This window comes from Schistosoma mansoni, assembly GCF_000237925.1.
Source record: "Schistosoma mansoni, WGS project CABG00000000 data, supercontig 0163, strain Puerto Rico, whole genome shotgun sequence".
Taxonomy (NCBI): domain Eukaryota; kingdom Metazoa; phylum Platyhelminthes; class Trematoda; order Strigeidida; family Schistosomatidae; genus Schistosoma; species Schistosoma mansoni.
The window spans coordinates 609,874-627,616 of record NW_017386052.1 but is presented as its reverse complement, the minus strand read 5'-3'; the positions used below and the strand labels follow the sequence as shown (position 1 = coordinate 627,616).

Here is a 17,743-nt window from a genome sequence, read left to right as displayed (position 1 = left end):
TGCAACAGTAATAATTATAGGAAAGATTAGACATTGACGGAATAAGAAAGTATATTCCAAGAAATAACGGGACTCAAGAAGATTTTAAAAAAAAACTGAACGCATCTACGTGATTTTAACCTGTTCCTCAGTCCTATCGCACAACTTTTTCAACCTCTAATCATGATCATAGCTGGAAATCCAACCAGGTAGTCCACATCATCATCTATCCACATTTTCAGCTCAATTTTCAAAAGAAAAAGAAACGGTTATGATAACTGGTTATGTCATTAGCATCTTTCTAGTGAAATACTTTAAATATTGTTGATAATTGTTATATCCCGATAACAATAGTGAATGGTAACTTTGGGATCCATTTATGGACCCATATTATGCATATAATTTTTATCGTATATTTGCTAAATAATTAAACTACTCATATTCATGTTCCTTTCATTGTGAGCTTTATTTTGACCCTTGGACTATTATTGTACGATTTTCCAATCCTGAGTTATACCCAGTCTATTAATTCCTGCCCCCCCCCCTATTCACAGTCACATTTGGCTAACTCTTGTACAAATGTTATTTTCTATTTTATTGGTACGTTGTGGTCAGTCTGTTTGGTATATAAACCCGGTATGTTTGAAATACAATGATTCATACCACAGAGGCTGTTATTGGTGTTTTGGACTTAACTGGCTGGGCTAGGCAGAAGCAGGATCGATAAGCGCTCTAGACTGCTCGTACGGTTTTCGTGTGTCACTGTTCCAATCGATAATTCGCTGCTCTCTGATTGGCGGTCTTATCACGTCACACATTAATTAGGCATCCACTCGGCCACAAGATATAACAATAATGAAATAACTATGATTTCCTTCGGTAATATAAATCATATATTCATTTAAATGACTTCGACTAAAAACTATGATGTTTTACCCTCATGACAATTTTCAATATTCAAAGCAAAAACCTCCAAATATTTATTCTTAATAATTTTAATTAGGTGTTTAATGTATGACCTATTTTTTTTAAAGAAAAGAACTTTATTATTTATTTATTTATTTAAACACATAAATATTGGTACAGGGAAGCACCAGATAAATATGCGCCTCACAAATCTCATTCGATTTTGTGTGAGGGCTGCGATACTGCCCAGGTGCCCAGGCTGAAGCAGGTGGTTTTCTTAGGGGGCCACACCCCGAGCCTTTGACCTTAAGGTCTAGTCCACAAGGCAGTGGAGCATTGTGAGGAGATGCAGTCTCATGGTAGTAGGTGACCATCGATTGATTCATACGCCATTCGTTCCTTCAGGATACTGGAGCCAGCCCATGTGCACCATAGGTTTGGAATCAGGGTTTTCCAACTCCCCTAGGTGGACTCTCCGTGTCCACCAACCCGGTTAAAGCGCCAGACATTCACTTTTCGTCCTCTCAATTTAGTAAACAACACCCGTGTTGCGAGAAGGCAGTGAGTAGGACATCCGTGGCAGAGGCTATATACGCATGGCCATGTGAGAGCATTTGGAGAGGGAGAGCGGACTCTTTCCACTCTCGGCCGTACCAGGGCATTTGGGGGCAGAGCCGGCGACACCCGGTATTCCCAGCCGGTCACCCATGCAAGTACTGACCGGGCCCAACGTTGCTTAACTGCGGTGATCGGACGAGAACCGGTGCTTTCAACGTGGTATGGTCGCCGGCATATGAAATATGTTTGTTCAATATTCAGTTATAAGTTAACTGTCCTCAAATGCCATGGTACTGCCTAGAATGAGGAGAGTCAGCTCTCCTTCATGAAATGCTCTCATATGGCCACATGCATATCACCACTGAAAGGGATGTCTTCCTCACTGCCTTCTCGCACCACGGGTGTTGTTTACGAAATTCAGAGGACGAAAAGTGAATGTCCGGAGCTTGAACCAGGTCAATGGACATAGAGAGTCCATCTGGGGAAGTTGGGATACCCTGATTTCAAACCAATGGTGCACACGGGTCACAGGATCCTGAAGGGACAAATAGCGTATGAACCAATTGCTGGTTACTAGATACTATGAAACTTCATCTCCTGATTTTGCTCCACAGCGTTGTGGATCAGACTTTCAGATCAAAGGCTTTGAGTGTGCCCCTTAAGGGAGCCACCTACTTCGGTTTAGGCATCTGGGCAGTATCACAGCCCATACACAAATTAGTGATAATTACTACTTGCCTCACTGTTATTGTGTAGCGCATATGTATTTGCTGCCACCTCGTACTAATGTTTATTTGTTCAAATAAATAATAAGTGACTAATTGTTGAGTGTTATTCATTGTTATGCTCATCTTGTCCCTAGTGTTGATAGAATTCTGTCGACCAATGTACAACCAATCATCTGATGTTACAACATATTGGGTACAATGTTGATTTACTTCGATTGCTGATTAGATAGTACCATAATAGACAGGATTCAATTAGGACTAAGGACTAGAGAGACATGACGTTGTTCAATAGGCAGAAATATATTATCAGAAGGGGTTTTTGTGAATATTATAGTAATTTTAATAGTTGCGATCATGAGTCAATTGAAGCTAGACCACCATAGAAAACCTGGAAGCGCTGGATGGCTGTTTCGTCCTATTGCGGGACTCCTCAGCAGTGCTCATCCCACTTCGCGAGATTCGAACCTCGGAGCTACCAGTCTCGCGCGCGAGCACTTAACCTCTAGACCAGTGAGATGGCCGGCATCCAACGGTGTTAATGTATAAGTTCAACTGATATTAGGTAAACAGACAGTCATTCGTAGATTCATTGGGTCAGTGTTAACATCTTAGACCGTTGGCTTGAGTTATAAATACAAAATATTAGTTCTCGAAAGATTATATGTATGACTAAGTGTTGAGTGCTAAAGAAGACACAAAATCTAGGTTTATAGTTTTACTTTTATCTAACTTCAACAATCTAAGATCAAAGTGAGAATAACTTTTATTTAGAAATAAAAAAAAAGTTAATTATTTAGCATTAAATTGTATGGATTTTGATTTGATCACCTTTTAAATGACGAGTTCTACCATAAATGTTAAATAAATATGAATAATACATACTGTCCAACTGAATAGATAGAAAATTTTCTTATTGGATAATTAGTTTATTTAACTCTGTACTAATAATTTGATAGTTGAAATCATGAATTCATTGAAGCTAGATCACCATCAAAAACCTGGAAGCACCGAACGGCCGTTTCGTCTTATTATGGGACTTGTCAACAGTGTGCATCCCCGATCCCGCCTCACAAGATTCGAACCCAGGACCCATCAGTATTATCTGTACTAATAAATCTTACTGCATCAAGTGTTGATAAGTTAGATACCAACAGAATAAAACACTGAAAAATGTTTTCTTTCAGAGAATACCAGATGAATAATTTTTTAGGTTTAAAGAAAAGTCATGATCGAGAATAAGAAAACACATGAATCAAGGTTAACTTAATGGTGATGATCGTTCTTTTATTTCAGTTAAAAGAAAATGAAAAATTTATTATTCTGAGTTTCATCCCAATGGCTTATCAACATGGTTCAAATGATAAATTAAAGTTTCTGGAATTTGCATGAAGTATATACAGTGTTGGACTTAATTCATTATACAAATTAGATGATTATTTTGGCTCGATAATTTAGTGGATAACGTTATAGTGAGCAAGAACACGAGTGGAGGACAATCGAATGTATTTAAACACAAATTACAGACTATCTCACTAAAATCTGATAACCATACAGTAAACAGTTAATTTGCAAAATAACCCTCAATTATCTCAATCTTCACTGTGCCTTCTGTAAATATCAATCCATTTTCTCTAATTTCATTGTTTATGCATTTTCCTATCAATTGCGCTTCATTCCAGTTCTTTCCTTATCGGTCTTCTGCCAAAATACATTCTATGTCTGACCATCACCATATACTACTTATATGGATAAAGGTAGACCACACTACAACATGTTCACCTTTAAAGAGAAACGTATTAGGTTCGAGTTCTGATGAGTACATCAATACAAATGTAGGCTCATCCAGTCAACTAATCTCAATTAAGAAAAAGAGTGACTACTAGATTCCATAACTAACCAAGATCTATCTATTTCCTAAATAAATATATATATTAAACATAAGGGGTTTTGTGGAGATTTCAGTATTTTTCATGGTTGAAATCATTAGTCAATGGGAGCTAGACCACCATGGAAAATCTGCAAGCACTGGACGGTCATTTAGTCCTGTTGTAGGATTCCTCAGCAGTGCGTATCCACGATCCCGCCTCGCGAGCGAGATTCGAACTCAGGACCTACCAGTCTCGCGCCAGGGCACTTAACCTCTAGACCACTGATCTGGCCGGCATCCAACGGTGTTAATGTCTAACTTAGGTCCTGGGTTCGAATCTCGCTAGGCGCGATCGTGGATGCGCACTGCTTAGGATTCCTATAATAGGACGAAACGGCCGTCCAGTACCTCCAAGTTTTCCATGGTGATCTATCTTCAATTAACTCATGATTTCAACCATGAAAAAAAAATATACATATACATATATTAAACAAAACTAACCTGACCAGTTTTCTCTAATAATTTTTGTATATTCAATGATTCAAAATATGATTTAGCATATGGATCTAATTGTCCATTATATGGTGGTATAATAGATCCATGTTTTGGATTTGCTTTAGAATAATCATCACATATTTGTCTAACAGCAATACAATCTAATATAAATTGACGTTCTAATAATTCTAATTCTTTGGAATTAAGATGTGAATGAATTTTATCAACATAATCATAAATTTTATTTTGTTTTTTACAACAAACCATTTTTTTTCGGTTGTTTGTCGAATGAATTCAATGTTTCAATAGTTTATATTTGTTTTAAATAGTATCTATGGGAAAGAAATGATCTAGTACCGGTTTTTATAAATTATACCCCTTTTTTTTCTAAAGTTTGTCATTGGTTGATATAAAAATAAAAGAAAAAAATAAAATGACACACCTATGTGCATAAATTTGAATGTGATATCTATTTTGCATAATGACTTGTAAAATTGTACATCAGCTGAATTATTTAAAGTACAGTTGATAGAAAAAAGTACAATCTTGTGTAATTGTGAACTTTGATGTATATATTTTTTTCCTTTCTATTGAATAGTTGTTTATCACAAAATACTGAAACTGACCGTTGCTGCTACTTTGACGTGGTGGTCGGGCTTGCCTATCGTGATGAACCAATCAAGCTATACTGGCTTGTCCTACCATGCCAGGCAGGTCGGTTGAAGAGCGGTAAAACTAAAAGCACACCTCGTCTTATCCCACGGATATCCTTCTCCGGTGGTAAGGTCCCAACATGTACGGAACTAACACAAAAACTACCCACGAAAAAGTCGTGTGTGACCGACCTCAAACAGTTGTCCCTTGGGCACTGTGGTCACGCTCTCAGGTCATTAAGACCACTTCTAATCCGATTTTCTTTTCAGGTATCTCTAGAAGAACCCTTTCACGGTGTGGGCAACGAGGAAGTGATAACAGCCCTCATACATCTAACAGCACTCAAGACCACTGACCGATAAGATTAGTGGGGAAAAACACAGTAAACCCTAGTCAAATTATTTAGTCATTCACAATGTTTTCCTACCTCTAGACAAACAATCAAATATGGAGTTGTTGATCTTCTTGGATGAGGATGAAGAATTATATGTGAATAAGTAGATCGTGGAACAGTTCGGTTTTGTTGTGTCTACGTTATTCATTCTTTCATTGCCCATCTAAATACAATTCCCTTGAAAAAACGTCCGGTCATTTTTTGGATTATACACAGGAAGCGATAGGGATTGGCTATTTGCTTAGGGTGGACCAGGCTAACAGTCCAATGAGTTTAATGGTGTTTGTTAGAGTATATGTCAGATAAACGGTTACACAATTATTATCCAAAAGGGGTTTTGCAGATATTACAGTAATTTGATAGTTGAGTGCATGAGTCAATTGAAGCTAGACCACCATAAAAAACCTGGAAGCACTGCTTGACGGCCGTTTTGTTCTAGTGTAGGACTCCTCAGCAGTGCACAATTTTTGGGTAAAGGAATGTTCATGGTTATTATATGCCTGAGTGTTTACAATCCAACAGAGTAAAAGACATCGATCAAGAAACGAGTTAAACTTACAGAGTAAACAATGAAAAAGTTTAATAGACAAATATATGAAAACTAATAATCGTTCAAAAACTCAAAAGAACTCTGTTTAATGCAATAGTAAAAGAATTTCTGTAGATCATTGTTAAAAAAAGATGATACCCATTATTATTTACAATTATGCAACATGGTTTGATAGATTAAACATATTATTGTTTCTCTTAAAAATGAAAATATAAAACTTAAGTATAAGGTCTTCAGTTTATATTTGTCAACATGATTTCCTATTTCAAACATTTTACGCGATCCGGTTTGGCTTGCCATTCACGGGCTTAGTGCATGGCATACACCTAGCTTCGTGCTGGATTTCATGTACGCTGGCTTAGCGGTAAATATCCTAGGCTGCAGAGTTTGCCATTATTTCTATGCATTTGGGAAACCAATGTATGGGGTTATTGGCATACAACTTAAAAATGCCTTCGAATGCCCTGATACGAACGAGAATTGGGAGAGTTTTCTCTCTTTCACGAAATACTCTCATATGGTTACGCGTATACATCTACTGATAGGGAATTGCTACTCACTGCTTTCTCACGGCGGGGGTTGTTTACGAAATGGAGAGGATGAAAAGCGGATGTCCGACGCTTTAACCGGGTTGGTGGATATGGAGGATCCATCATTTTCCAAATTATTCGATGATATTAGCTCATCTAACAATAAACTTTGATGATTAATATCAGGAAGAGATTAGAAAAGTGAATAGAAGTAAAAAAAACATAAACAGTTTTATTTCAGTTAATTTGTTTATTTCATAACAGTATTCCAGGGCCGAGTCCACTAGTATTCAGAAAATGGCTGTTAGTGATATGATTAATATCGTAAATGGATCAATGTTAGACCACCATTGAAAACTCGGAAGCACCGTTTTATGGCCGTTTTTTCCTAGTATGTGACTTCTCAGAGGTGCGTACCCATGATCCCGCACCAAAGAGGCTGGATCCCAGTACGTACGCTTGACCTCTAGACCACTGAGTTGGCATCCAGCGGTGTTAATGTCTAACTTCAACCATTCCACGATAATAAGCTTCCTAAAGCTACTATAGTTCTACAGATTTTATTATTTCACTGACATAATAATCTTGATTTTTACGAACTCTTTCTTTGTCGACTGATAAGTGGCCTCGAAATCATAAGATCATTTACAACGTCTCTACTAGATCTTCCTAATATAACATAATTGGTATCTGGAGAGAGACTGGTTGGTCCTGGGTTCGAATCTCGCGAGATTATTGAATAACTTGTATATTACATGAAATTTTATAATTATACAACATTATTATGAAAATGAATTCTATCTGAAGTTTGTACTGATGATGTCGTTTAAAAGAATGATGAAAGCTCCATGGGTTCGAATCTCACCAGGCGAGGTCGTGGATGCGCACTGCTGAGGAGTCCCATAATAGGACGAAACGGCCGTCAAGCGATGCTTCCAGGTTTTCGATGGTGGTCTAGCTTCAATTGACTAATGATCTCAACTCTATAAAATAATTGGTATTTGTTTATTAATTAATTACTTCTATCCCCTTTCTTTTCTTCGTTTTCAATGATTGTTAGTTATTTAAAAAGATGTTAATCAGTTTTCTAGTGTACTAATTCAAATGTCTTATTATTTGTTTTTTGATCTTTTGTTTTAATTGTTCAATCTCTTGAAGTACAAATCAAATTATCAAGAAACAAAGAAACTTGTGATCACTCATCTGACCTTTGGTTTTGTTTAAATACTTGGGAAATAGAATATTTATGTTATAGTTGAAAGCGTGAGTCAATTGAAGCTAGACCACTACGGAAAACCTGGAAGCACTGGACGGCCGTTTCGTCCTATTATGGGACTCCTCAGCAGTGCGCATCCACGGTCCTGCACTCGCGGGATCGTTAATGTCTAACTTCAACACCGTTGGATGCCGGCTCAGTGGTCTATCGGTTAAGTGCTCTGGCGCGAGACTGATAGGTCCTGGGTTCGAATCTCGCGAAGCAGGGTCGTGGATGCGCACTGCTGAGGAGTCCCATAATAGGACGAGTTGGCCGTCCAGTACTTCCAAGTTTTCCATTGTGGTCTAGCTTCAATTGACCCACACTTTCAACTATAAAAATACTAAATCTCCACAAAACCCCTTCTGATAATAATTTATGTTATAGTAAGTGTATAGAAATATAGTAATGGTGACGTTTAGATTATTAATAATATGAAACAGAATGTAGTAAAACTGAAATGTTCGATCTAAATAAATGAGTTAGTTGTACAAGAAAACCATTTTATTCAAGTTTCATATACATAGTTCCGTTTATTGATCTAAAAGGAACAAGTACAGTAGAACAGAAAACAAAGGTGCTACTTTAAATTCTACGACCAGATTTTAAAATATCTCTACTTAAAAGGAGTGATTACTGTTAAGTGTATTGAAGATACGACTAGTATTGTAGTTTGACAACTATTAACCAGTAACACCTATATTCGAATCGTCCCCCCGCTTAGTTAGAATCAGAAGTCAGAGGCGAAGATGTTGGAAGGATATATTTGATGCGTTATCAATATATCGAGAAGCGGTTGCTCTAATCTGGCTAGTGAACGTAGGATATGTTTCTCACCCTGATCTGTAACGTGATCTGGTGTGGATGCATGATCGAACGCCTTCAGCTAAACAAGTTCACTTAAAACAATGTGGTCAGCATCTAATGTCGAACACTTAAAGAGCTATTGATTTTGGGGAATTATTTACAGCTACAGTATAATATCTAGGCAACTAAATAATGTTGAACATCAGATGAATACTTTGAAATGTTTTAAAATCCTTGCTAAACTGAATTATCTGTCTGGAAACGAACAGTTGTTAGTTCTACATTTCACTGGTAACTTTTCCTGTATTTCGTTTCACCATTTTTTAACGCTTTTATTTACGCATTAGGTTACCCTATTCATTTCTAGTGTGTTATTATATTTTTAACTGTTTAACTTTATTTTCAACTATTTCACCACATAATCACTTAAGTTCACTCCTGTATTCTGATACCGTTTAAGTTGACATGCCAGAAACTTGTATTGCAAAATTTTATTGAATATTTTTAATTTTAAACAAACATGGTTGGTAGCTAGCAGCAGTACAATCCAGGATGCGCGTTTCGTCTATCCATCTTTGATTATAATGCTAGTGAATTAAGACAGTGTCAAGACAATCCGCACAGTATGCACATATGCCGATAAGAGACTAATCGATTGCAGTCCTAAACATATGTAGTGACCGTCTCGTCTCGACGAGAACACGATTGGAGCAATTGAAACAATTATTATTATTGTAATCAATTGTACCAGTGATTGTTTTACTGTACTTGTTTAACTGTATCAAAGGCACTTCTCGTTCCGCTATCCGCCTTGTTTGGTTCAAACTTTCTTACGCTCTGCCCATTTTGCCTGTACTCATTGGCACGTCTCAGTATTCTTTCGATACCATGAGATCGCCAATAAATATACTTTATCTGGACTAATTAAAGCCTTCTGGTTTGTGAGTTATCATAGGGAAGAAGTCGTTTTTGGGCGCGTAATCGAATTGTAGTGGTGATCATAGTCTATTCTCGACTCGACACCATCTACACATTAGTAGGGAGATTCAAAAATACAGTACAAAATGAATCCATTTCTACTTTACTTTACACTCCTATTATGCCGTGCTGATAATTATTTTCATCAAATTCTAAACTATCATTTCCATCTTAAATTTTATGTGAATGTTTAATACTGAAATATTACAGAGGTTATAAAGAGATGAAGTGTCAGTATCATGCAATAGTTTCATGTCAACTTATCTTCAATAACAAGAAAACAATTAGTGTTTTTCATTGAAATCATGGACTGACTAAAGTCAGACTCACATTGAGAACCTAAAAGCACTGAATGACCATTTCATCGTAGTATGAGACTACTCAACAGTGTGTATGAGCAATCATAATACCCGCTGGAATCGAATCCACTACCCACGGTCTCATGTGCGAACGGTTAACATTTAGATCACTGAGCTAGCATCCAGTGGTGTTAATATTTAAATTCTGATGGTAAATTTATTGTATTACCTATATTGGCTTCCAACATTGTTAGCTATTTGTTACAGAAAGTAACAAAATGGGCTAACAATGTAAACAATTTCGTTCGAGTTTGTGATGAAAAAGTGGTTGACAAACATACATACAATTTAGAAGCAATAAAACAGACTCAATGCTAAAACATGGATTCTTCCTTGATCTATCTTATTATGTTCGATCAGTATATTATTGCATACATACCTGAAAAGTGTAGTTCTGACCAAGCCGTCGTCAAACATTATGTCTTGATCAAGGTCGTTGCTAATTTGTTATGACCTTACCAATTAAACAAGGACGTAACTCGAGTGGATTATCCGCCAATAGAAATACGACTTCTACGACCTTCACACTGTGACAATGACGTTCGATTAGTATGAGTAATCTAGCGTCCTTATTGGTCCTTATCCGCCTAACCCGTCCATTTGAGTCCAAAACACCAATAGCAGTTGCTGTAATGCGAATCGTTTATTTCAAACATACTTTGTCTATATACCAAACAGGCAGACCACACCACACCATAAAATAGAAAATAATATTTGTACAAAATCAAGCCAAACGTGGCTGGAAGCGTGGGAGACAGTACTCAATAAACCGAGTATAATTTAGGAACAATAAATCATATAATAATAATCAATAGGCCAAAATGAAGCTTGTAATAAGATGAATATAGATATAGATAATCTAGTTACTGAATAGTTATACAATAAGAATAATAGTTCAATAGTAGGTCCTGCAAGTTACCCGTACTTATGTCTTCGCTACTACATAACAAAAAGTGCTTACCAAAGACAGCATGTGTAGGAAAACACTTCAACTTGACAAACTCATTAAACATAGTTATCTATCCAGACTTATTGAGAGCAACCTAAAGGCAAAATGGAAACTTCAGCGATAATCTGTAGCTCATAATGAAACTTTTAATAAACATTGAGCTCAATATTGACACTTCAGTGAGAATTTCGAGAAATTCACTTACAAATTCTTTGTGAAAGATATTCTATGTTGCTAAGCTTTGTATTCTCTTCTTTAATAACTCAAACGTTTATGGATATGTCAAAGGTAAACTCCTGCTTTATGCAATAGTAGTGCTCATATATATGTTTCATTGCTTCTGCAGAGAAAGTTACAATACATGAATAAAGTGAATGCCCTCTAAGCATATCTCGTAGCATTACCCTTCATGGCTTTCGAAGGTAGAATGTTAAAAAAAAAATCAATAGCTCGGTTTTAGAACACCTTGTCAACTCTGGTTATACTACCCCACCAGATATATCCTTCAAAATCAACTATAGGGTCAAACGATCAGATTTCAAAAGAGCACAGATGAATATCTTTTGTACTGAAGAAGTTTTAGGAATTCATCGTTTTAAATGTAAGCCCTATACTCAAAATTGTAGAGTAAAATCCAGTATACCACCATGGTTGTAAGCCTCTTAATTTTTTGCACTCAGTCAACTGGTTATTAATACTTCTTTCTAATGTTTTTAACTTTTAAACACACGCTATTATCGCCTTCATATTTTTAATTTATTCTTCACCTACCTAATATTCATCAGTGAGAATATTATCTTCCATTAAATTTGGTTTCATCCCAATCTTACTTCTTAAGTGGTTACGAAACCCTGTTTGGACAATTAAAGTGTCTGAACCCTTTATTATACCGTCCTTTATGTTTTTTTCTTTTCTTTGGTAGACTATTTTATTTATGAAATTAGCATAAGGATGATTGTACAACTTAAATAAATAACATCATTGAAAAGAAAAATTTCTTCGTGGAATTGTCTTTAATTCTTCTCCAATAGCATAATGGGTTACTTTCATCACTATAAATTACTTTTGATAGTACTATTGTAGTGTGGGCTAGTGATGTCGACAGGTATAAGTAGTATGTATCATCCATTGAAAGTGAAATGTATGGAGGCAAAAGGTTAAAAAGATTAAAGAAAAGAGATTAAGAACAAAGAATGATTGATGTGGGAACGAAAAAACAATGAAGTTTGAGACGATTGATTGACGTTTAGCAAATGAAGTACTTACTGTATGGTTCTCTGACTTTACTAAGACGTTCTCTAAAGTTGAGTTCGAATACGTTTGTTTATCTCCACTTGTTTTGAAATAGTTAGCACTTTCTTTTTATTTGTTAATCCCCTATATGTTTTTTTGGTTTGGTTGTGATCTATGGCGAGACTATAATTTATGGACAGCCAATCAGAAGCGTCTGCGGGATTTCAGTACCTGATGCTCATGTACGATCGGTTCATAGAGAATTTTAGAGGAGACTTGACAATCAAGCATCTAAAACAAATGAAACTACTAAGAAGTTCCTGTATTTGTAGACTTGGTGCAGACTACCGTGATGTTGTTTTTCGATGTAATATGTGTTGAAGGAAGGCGTTTGTTTGAATACGAACCTTTATCACTCGATCCAGATTGACACTAAGGCATATTATAATAATTGCCGCCAACTGTATAATAAAAGCACCAGTAACATCGTCTGCATTAACCGCAAATGTTACTGAAGCTTCAGCTGTGCAGTGGTATGACTATTGTAGGGACATATCCATAATAAAAATGGTAAACTTACACAACCGGAGTACACACAAACAATAATGAAGCTAAGTGGTCGAGGCTGAGATAGTTTTTATGACCTTATCATGGCTCCAGAGACCAACTATTATGGAGCCGTATGGATGAGTTCCTCTACCTTATGCATTACAATTTTGGAACCTTTGAACCTTTTTCTAACATTGACAAGTTTTTGGACCATACAAAAGAAGTGTGTCCACTTTACCTATTCGGTTTTGTATATATTTTTACTTTACACTGACTGTTTACTGATTGGCTAACATTTCTCAAGGTCACTTAATTTTCATTCAAAGGTCGTCTATAAATTATAGTCTCGCCTAAACTCCTGTTTAAATTGGACCTAGAAATTCAGGGTGCATTGTCCGCTTGACGAATTGATTATATTTTTTAGAACACACTTCTATTAATATCACTCTGTTCTCATTCATACCACGCGACCGATAACTGATATCACTGATACATGAATTTCCTATTGCTAAAGTATCTGTGAAGTTATAAATAGCAACATAATATCAGTATTAAACGAAATTCGCTCTTGTGTAATTTTAATAATTTCCACCTCATTTGATAGAAAACTAGCAGAAATGTTAAACTACTGATATGCTTGTTGCTATTACGAGTTCACCTTACTCGGTAAACGGAACGAAGGTCAGTGACACGATAGGCTAATTTTAATCTGTTGTCCACGGCCCTGCTAACTAGATCAAGAAGTCTCGATGAGGCGTAGAGAATGTTTTCTTCAAGCACCCACAAAATACGAGGTCACTAAACACACATATCAAGCTCATTTGTACAATGATAGAAACGCCCTTGAGTGAGTCACAAAACAGCATGCTAAAAAATATCCGTCAGCCATTGATAGTTAATGAATTCCTAGTGGGAAATGTTAGGTGTAGGTCAACTAAGCGTTTCTTGGTGCGCAAACATGAAATTCAAATTTTCAGAATAGAATTGCAAAATTAGGACCTTTCCCAATTGAGCTTCGGGGTTCTAGCGTCCCCAATACATCTCCCCTTTTTAATAGCGTACTTCCCGAGGGGTCAACCTGTATTTTGACTGTTGTTCGTCGCTGTCGGAGAGGTCACCTTCTAGAACGGAGATCAGCTTGTTGGTGAGCTTTTTCTAGTAGTGGGGCTGCCGGTAAGTTGAAGGTATCAAGCAGGATGTCAAGGGGAAGATTTACTCCTATCGATGGACGATCTGGAGCTAGCCGTTTGCGTGTGTGATTCCGACGGAGTGACCATCTCCCTCCTCCTACCTCTACTTCGTACATCACACGGTCTATTCTTCTGACCTCTCACGCTTCTGTTTCCTTGGTCCATGGGTTGCTCTGTAGTCACGGCCAAACACAGGACGTCCTACTTTGTACGTGGATTGCTGTTCGTACTTTGTCTGTACTCGTGATGATGCGTTAGGCGGATGCAACAGGCTGTGGATCGTTTTCAGTCTTCGTCCCATTAGGATTTCTGCTGGAGACTTTTGCTCCGGTAATGTCTCATTTGGTGTTGTTCGAGAAACGAACAAAAGATTTTGTAACGCGTATGCTGGTGTGTTCCCCTTTTGACTTAATGCTCTTTTAGACTTATCTACACACCTTTCTGCTTGCCCATTGGACTGAGGGTGGTATGGCGGCCAGTCGTCGACAGAAAGCTTGTAATTGAGTAGAGGTAAATTGCGACCCGTTGTCAGATACAACCACATCTGGTATGCCATTTCAGGAAAAAAATTCAATGAGGAGCTGTATTGTTTTAGTTGTCATGGGCGCCATTACGAGGCTGATTTCTGGACATTTTGAAAAGGCATCAAGTCCAAATAACTACATAGTTCCATTATTTGGGCCTGCGGAGTCGACGGGTATCTTGGACCAGGGATCAGGTTGTAGCCATAAAACTGGCTAGACTTTAGCACTCACCTTTGCCACTTGCTGACACCGCATGCACTTTACAACGGACTCAGTGATATATTAACCCATTAGGGGCCAGTATCCATAACACCTGGCTATGGATTTCATTAGTTCAACTCCGATGACCAAGGTGGAACTGTTTCAGCATTTTTGAGCGAAGGGACTCTGCCACGACCACTCTTTCATCAAACATCACGCAGCCGTTTACAATGCATAGTGAATCCCGCCGCTGATACAGCTGTTTCATGTCACCATAAAACTTCTTAGACGGCCAACCGTCGGTGACATAACTCATTGCCATCTTGATGGTGTGGACAGTACTGTCTCCAACCGTACAGAAAATTATGAAAACGTCAGGCAGTAAACACAAGTTCAAGAGCCTTTTTCTCTCTCTGGCTGTATTACCTACCTGCCGTGGTTAGTGTGCGGAATGTGTGCATATCAGCTTTTTCTGACGCGTCTAGAAACTGATGTGAAATGACAGCACCTAGGCCATACGTTGGGGCGTCTGCAGCGACGATGTTCGGCGTGCATGGATCGTAGTGCGTTAATAACCATTGGGAGCTAATGATGGACTTAAGTTTACAAAACGCCGCATCACACTCTTTAGTTCAGTTCCAAGTGCTGTTCTTCTTCAGTAGACGATTAAATAGAACGCGAATACCATGCACCGAAGAAACGAAGCTGCACAATAGGTAACAAGTCCCATGAAGGAACTTAGTGCCGAGAAATTAGTTGGGGTGGGCATCAGTTTGATAGCTCGAGTGTTCACAGGATCCGGTCTGTGGCCATCGGTGTCATGAATGAACCCTAAATAATTTACTGACTGCAACAAAAACTGGCATTTCTCTGGGCGTAACCGGAACCCTTTGTCACTGGTGCGTTGCAGTACCAATGTTGTGCGTTCCTGTGGCTGTTTTAATGTCGTCGCAATAAATAAAATTTCATCGGGGTAAGCCGCGAAACCCGAGATACCTCATAGGATGGTACCCATTAGTTGCTGTAAGATAGGTGGGGCAGTCTTGACTCCAAAAGGCAGACGGTTATACTGAAACAACCCGCGATGTGCATTGATAGTATGCCGCTCTCTTGATGTTTCATCTACTCCCACTTGCAAGTAAGCATCAGCTAGAACCAATTTTGCGGAAAACTTTCTTCCATTCAACATAGTGAATAGATCTGCGGGAACTGGTAGAGGATAATGATGCTGTTCTAGATCCGCATAGAGACCTGTAGAAAAGTCAGCACATATACGTGTCGTATTGTTGGCCTTCTTGATAACAACTAAAAGTGCTACCCAAGCAGAGTAAGAAACGGGCGTAGTAACTCCCTGATGTTGAAGGCGATTCAATTTTTTATCTACTGTTGGTAATGTCGCATAAGGCACGGGTCTTTTTGGACGGAAAACAGGCTTACCTTCAGGTTTCAACTGAAGCTTTGCTTTCATGGCAAATACCGACTCAATCGAGGTCGAATAATATATGAAAACTGGGTCACTAGCTTTCTCGTATATACTTCAGGGTCATGTGGTTGTGACAGGTTGCATATAGTATTTAACGGGACATCAGCTAATTTCAGCTGGTCGAACCATTCTAAATTAAGTAAATTTAGATCGGCTGGCCTTATATGACATAACCCAGTGAACGACGAATCTCAGAAAGTAACTTTACATTACAATAGTCTTGACAAGTGAAGGTAATAACCACATGCAGTACAAGGCTTTTGTGATGTTCGCTGCAGGCTTAGGTTGCCCATTTTGATTCAATTGTTACGTGAGAGGATAGTATCATGTGGTGCCGTATCTATCCGCAATCTAAACGAATGTCCATTACTATTAAGTATAATGAATTTCCTCTCACCTGGGGATGAGCTTTGATACTAGGCTCAACATGGTAGTACTGAATTTAAGAACAGTCTTTCTGGTACTTATGGATCGATTCGGCTCCAACCTAAAATCAAACCGATTTTTATGACCAACGATCTTACACTGTGTGCATTGATGCTGCTTAAATGGTCAGTTTCCTACATAGCGTCATGCACCACAGTGCCGGCAAGGAGCAGCCCGATCTGTTTTAGTTTGTCGGACTGAGCTGAAATGGGATGGACTGTGTGTGGCAGGGGAACATTTATTCTGATCAGATGTCTGTTGGACTACTCATACTTCAAAACGACTAGACCTACCAATTCATTGGCCATGTCACTAATGGTGAGTTAAGAATGTTGATCCAGTCGACACATTAGCCGTGTTCTTATGTCACTGAACTTTTGGGACCAAAGGCTGCAAATGAGGATGAGGGCTTTAAACTGGTCATAAGAAAAAGACCTGAAGCGGAAGCGTTCGCATTCACGGTCGACGAAGCCCTCTTATGGTTAAAATGCATAGCGATGGGGCCAAGTAAGAGATTTATATCCACGCAATCGCAAAATTGTCATGTAGGAAATTCGGAGATGTCCTACAGGAACCAAACTGTTAATAATCAAATAGTGATGTGTTTGTATTATCCAAATGAGTAGACATTTCAGTCTGTGACGTTTCGTGATTTCATGTAAGCCACTTCTTAGAGGCAAATGAATGATCATTTATTCTGAGAAAGTAACTATTGCGAAGTTACGAAACGTTGGAAATTCACGTTTCTGCTCAATGGGATATTAAAAACATAATATTACTTCCTTTTTGACTTTTTACAAAACGGTTAACATTTTGAAGCAAATGAGAAGGCAGCTTTGGAAGAGTGGACGTTGTATTCTGACTTAACAGATTGTTAAGAATATTTTTCTTTATCTCACTTATACTAGGGTAATAGGACCAGTCACGTCACACCAGGTTCAGGAGTCATGACTCAGAATAGATATTCAGTGTATAGACTAGATAATCACTTTACTCAACACACAAAAATTCACTTTCAATGAGCCTGGATGGAAATCAATGAGAGTAAAGGAAAGCACATTTTTAGTAGTCTGTATGTCCACGTTCAACGACCAATCATATTTGAATTTTACTACCACATATATTCAT

General features: G+C 37.9%; 1 protein-coding gene across 1 annotated transcript; it reads right to left on the bottom strand.

Annotated features, from left to right (window-relative positions):
- Positions 1-4,524: 4,524 nt before the first annotated feature.
- Positions 4,525-4,831, bottom strand: Smp_105610 (hypothetical protein; the record flags this gene model as incomplete). The annotated part of the gene is made up of 1 exon (XM_018797786.1): positions 4,525-4,831. The coding sequence occupies exon 1, from the start codon at positions 4,798-4,800 to the stop codon at positions 4,525-4,527; it is 276 nt and encodes a 91-aa protein (XP_018646770.1). The 5' UTR covers positions 4,801-4,831.
- Between the last annotated feature and the right edge of the window lie 12,912 nt (positions 4,832-17,743).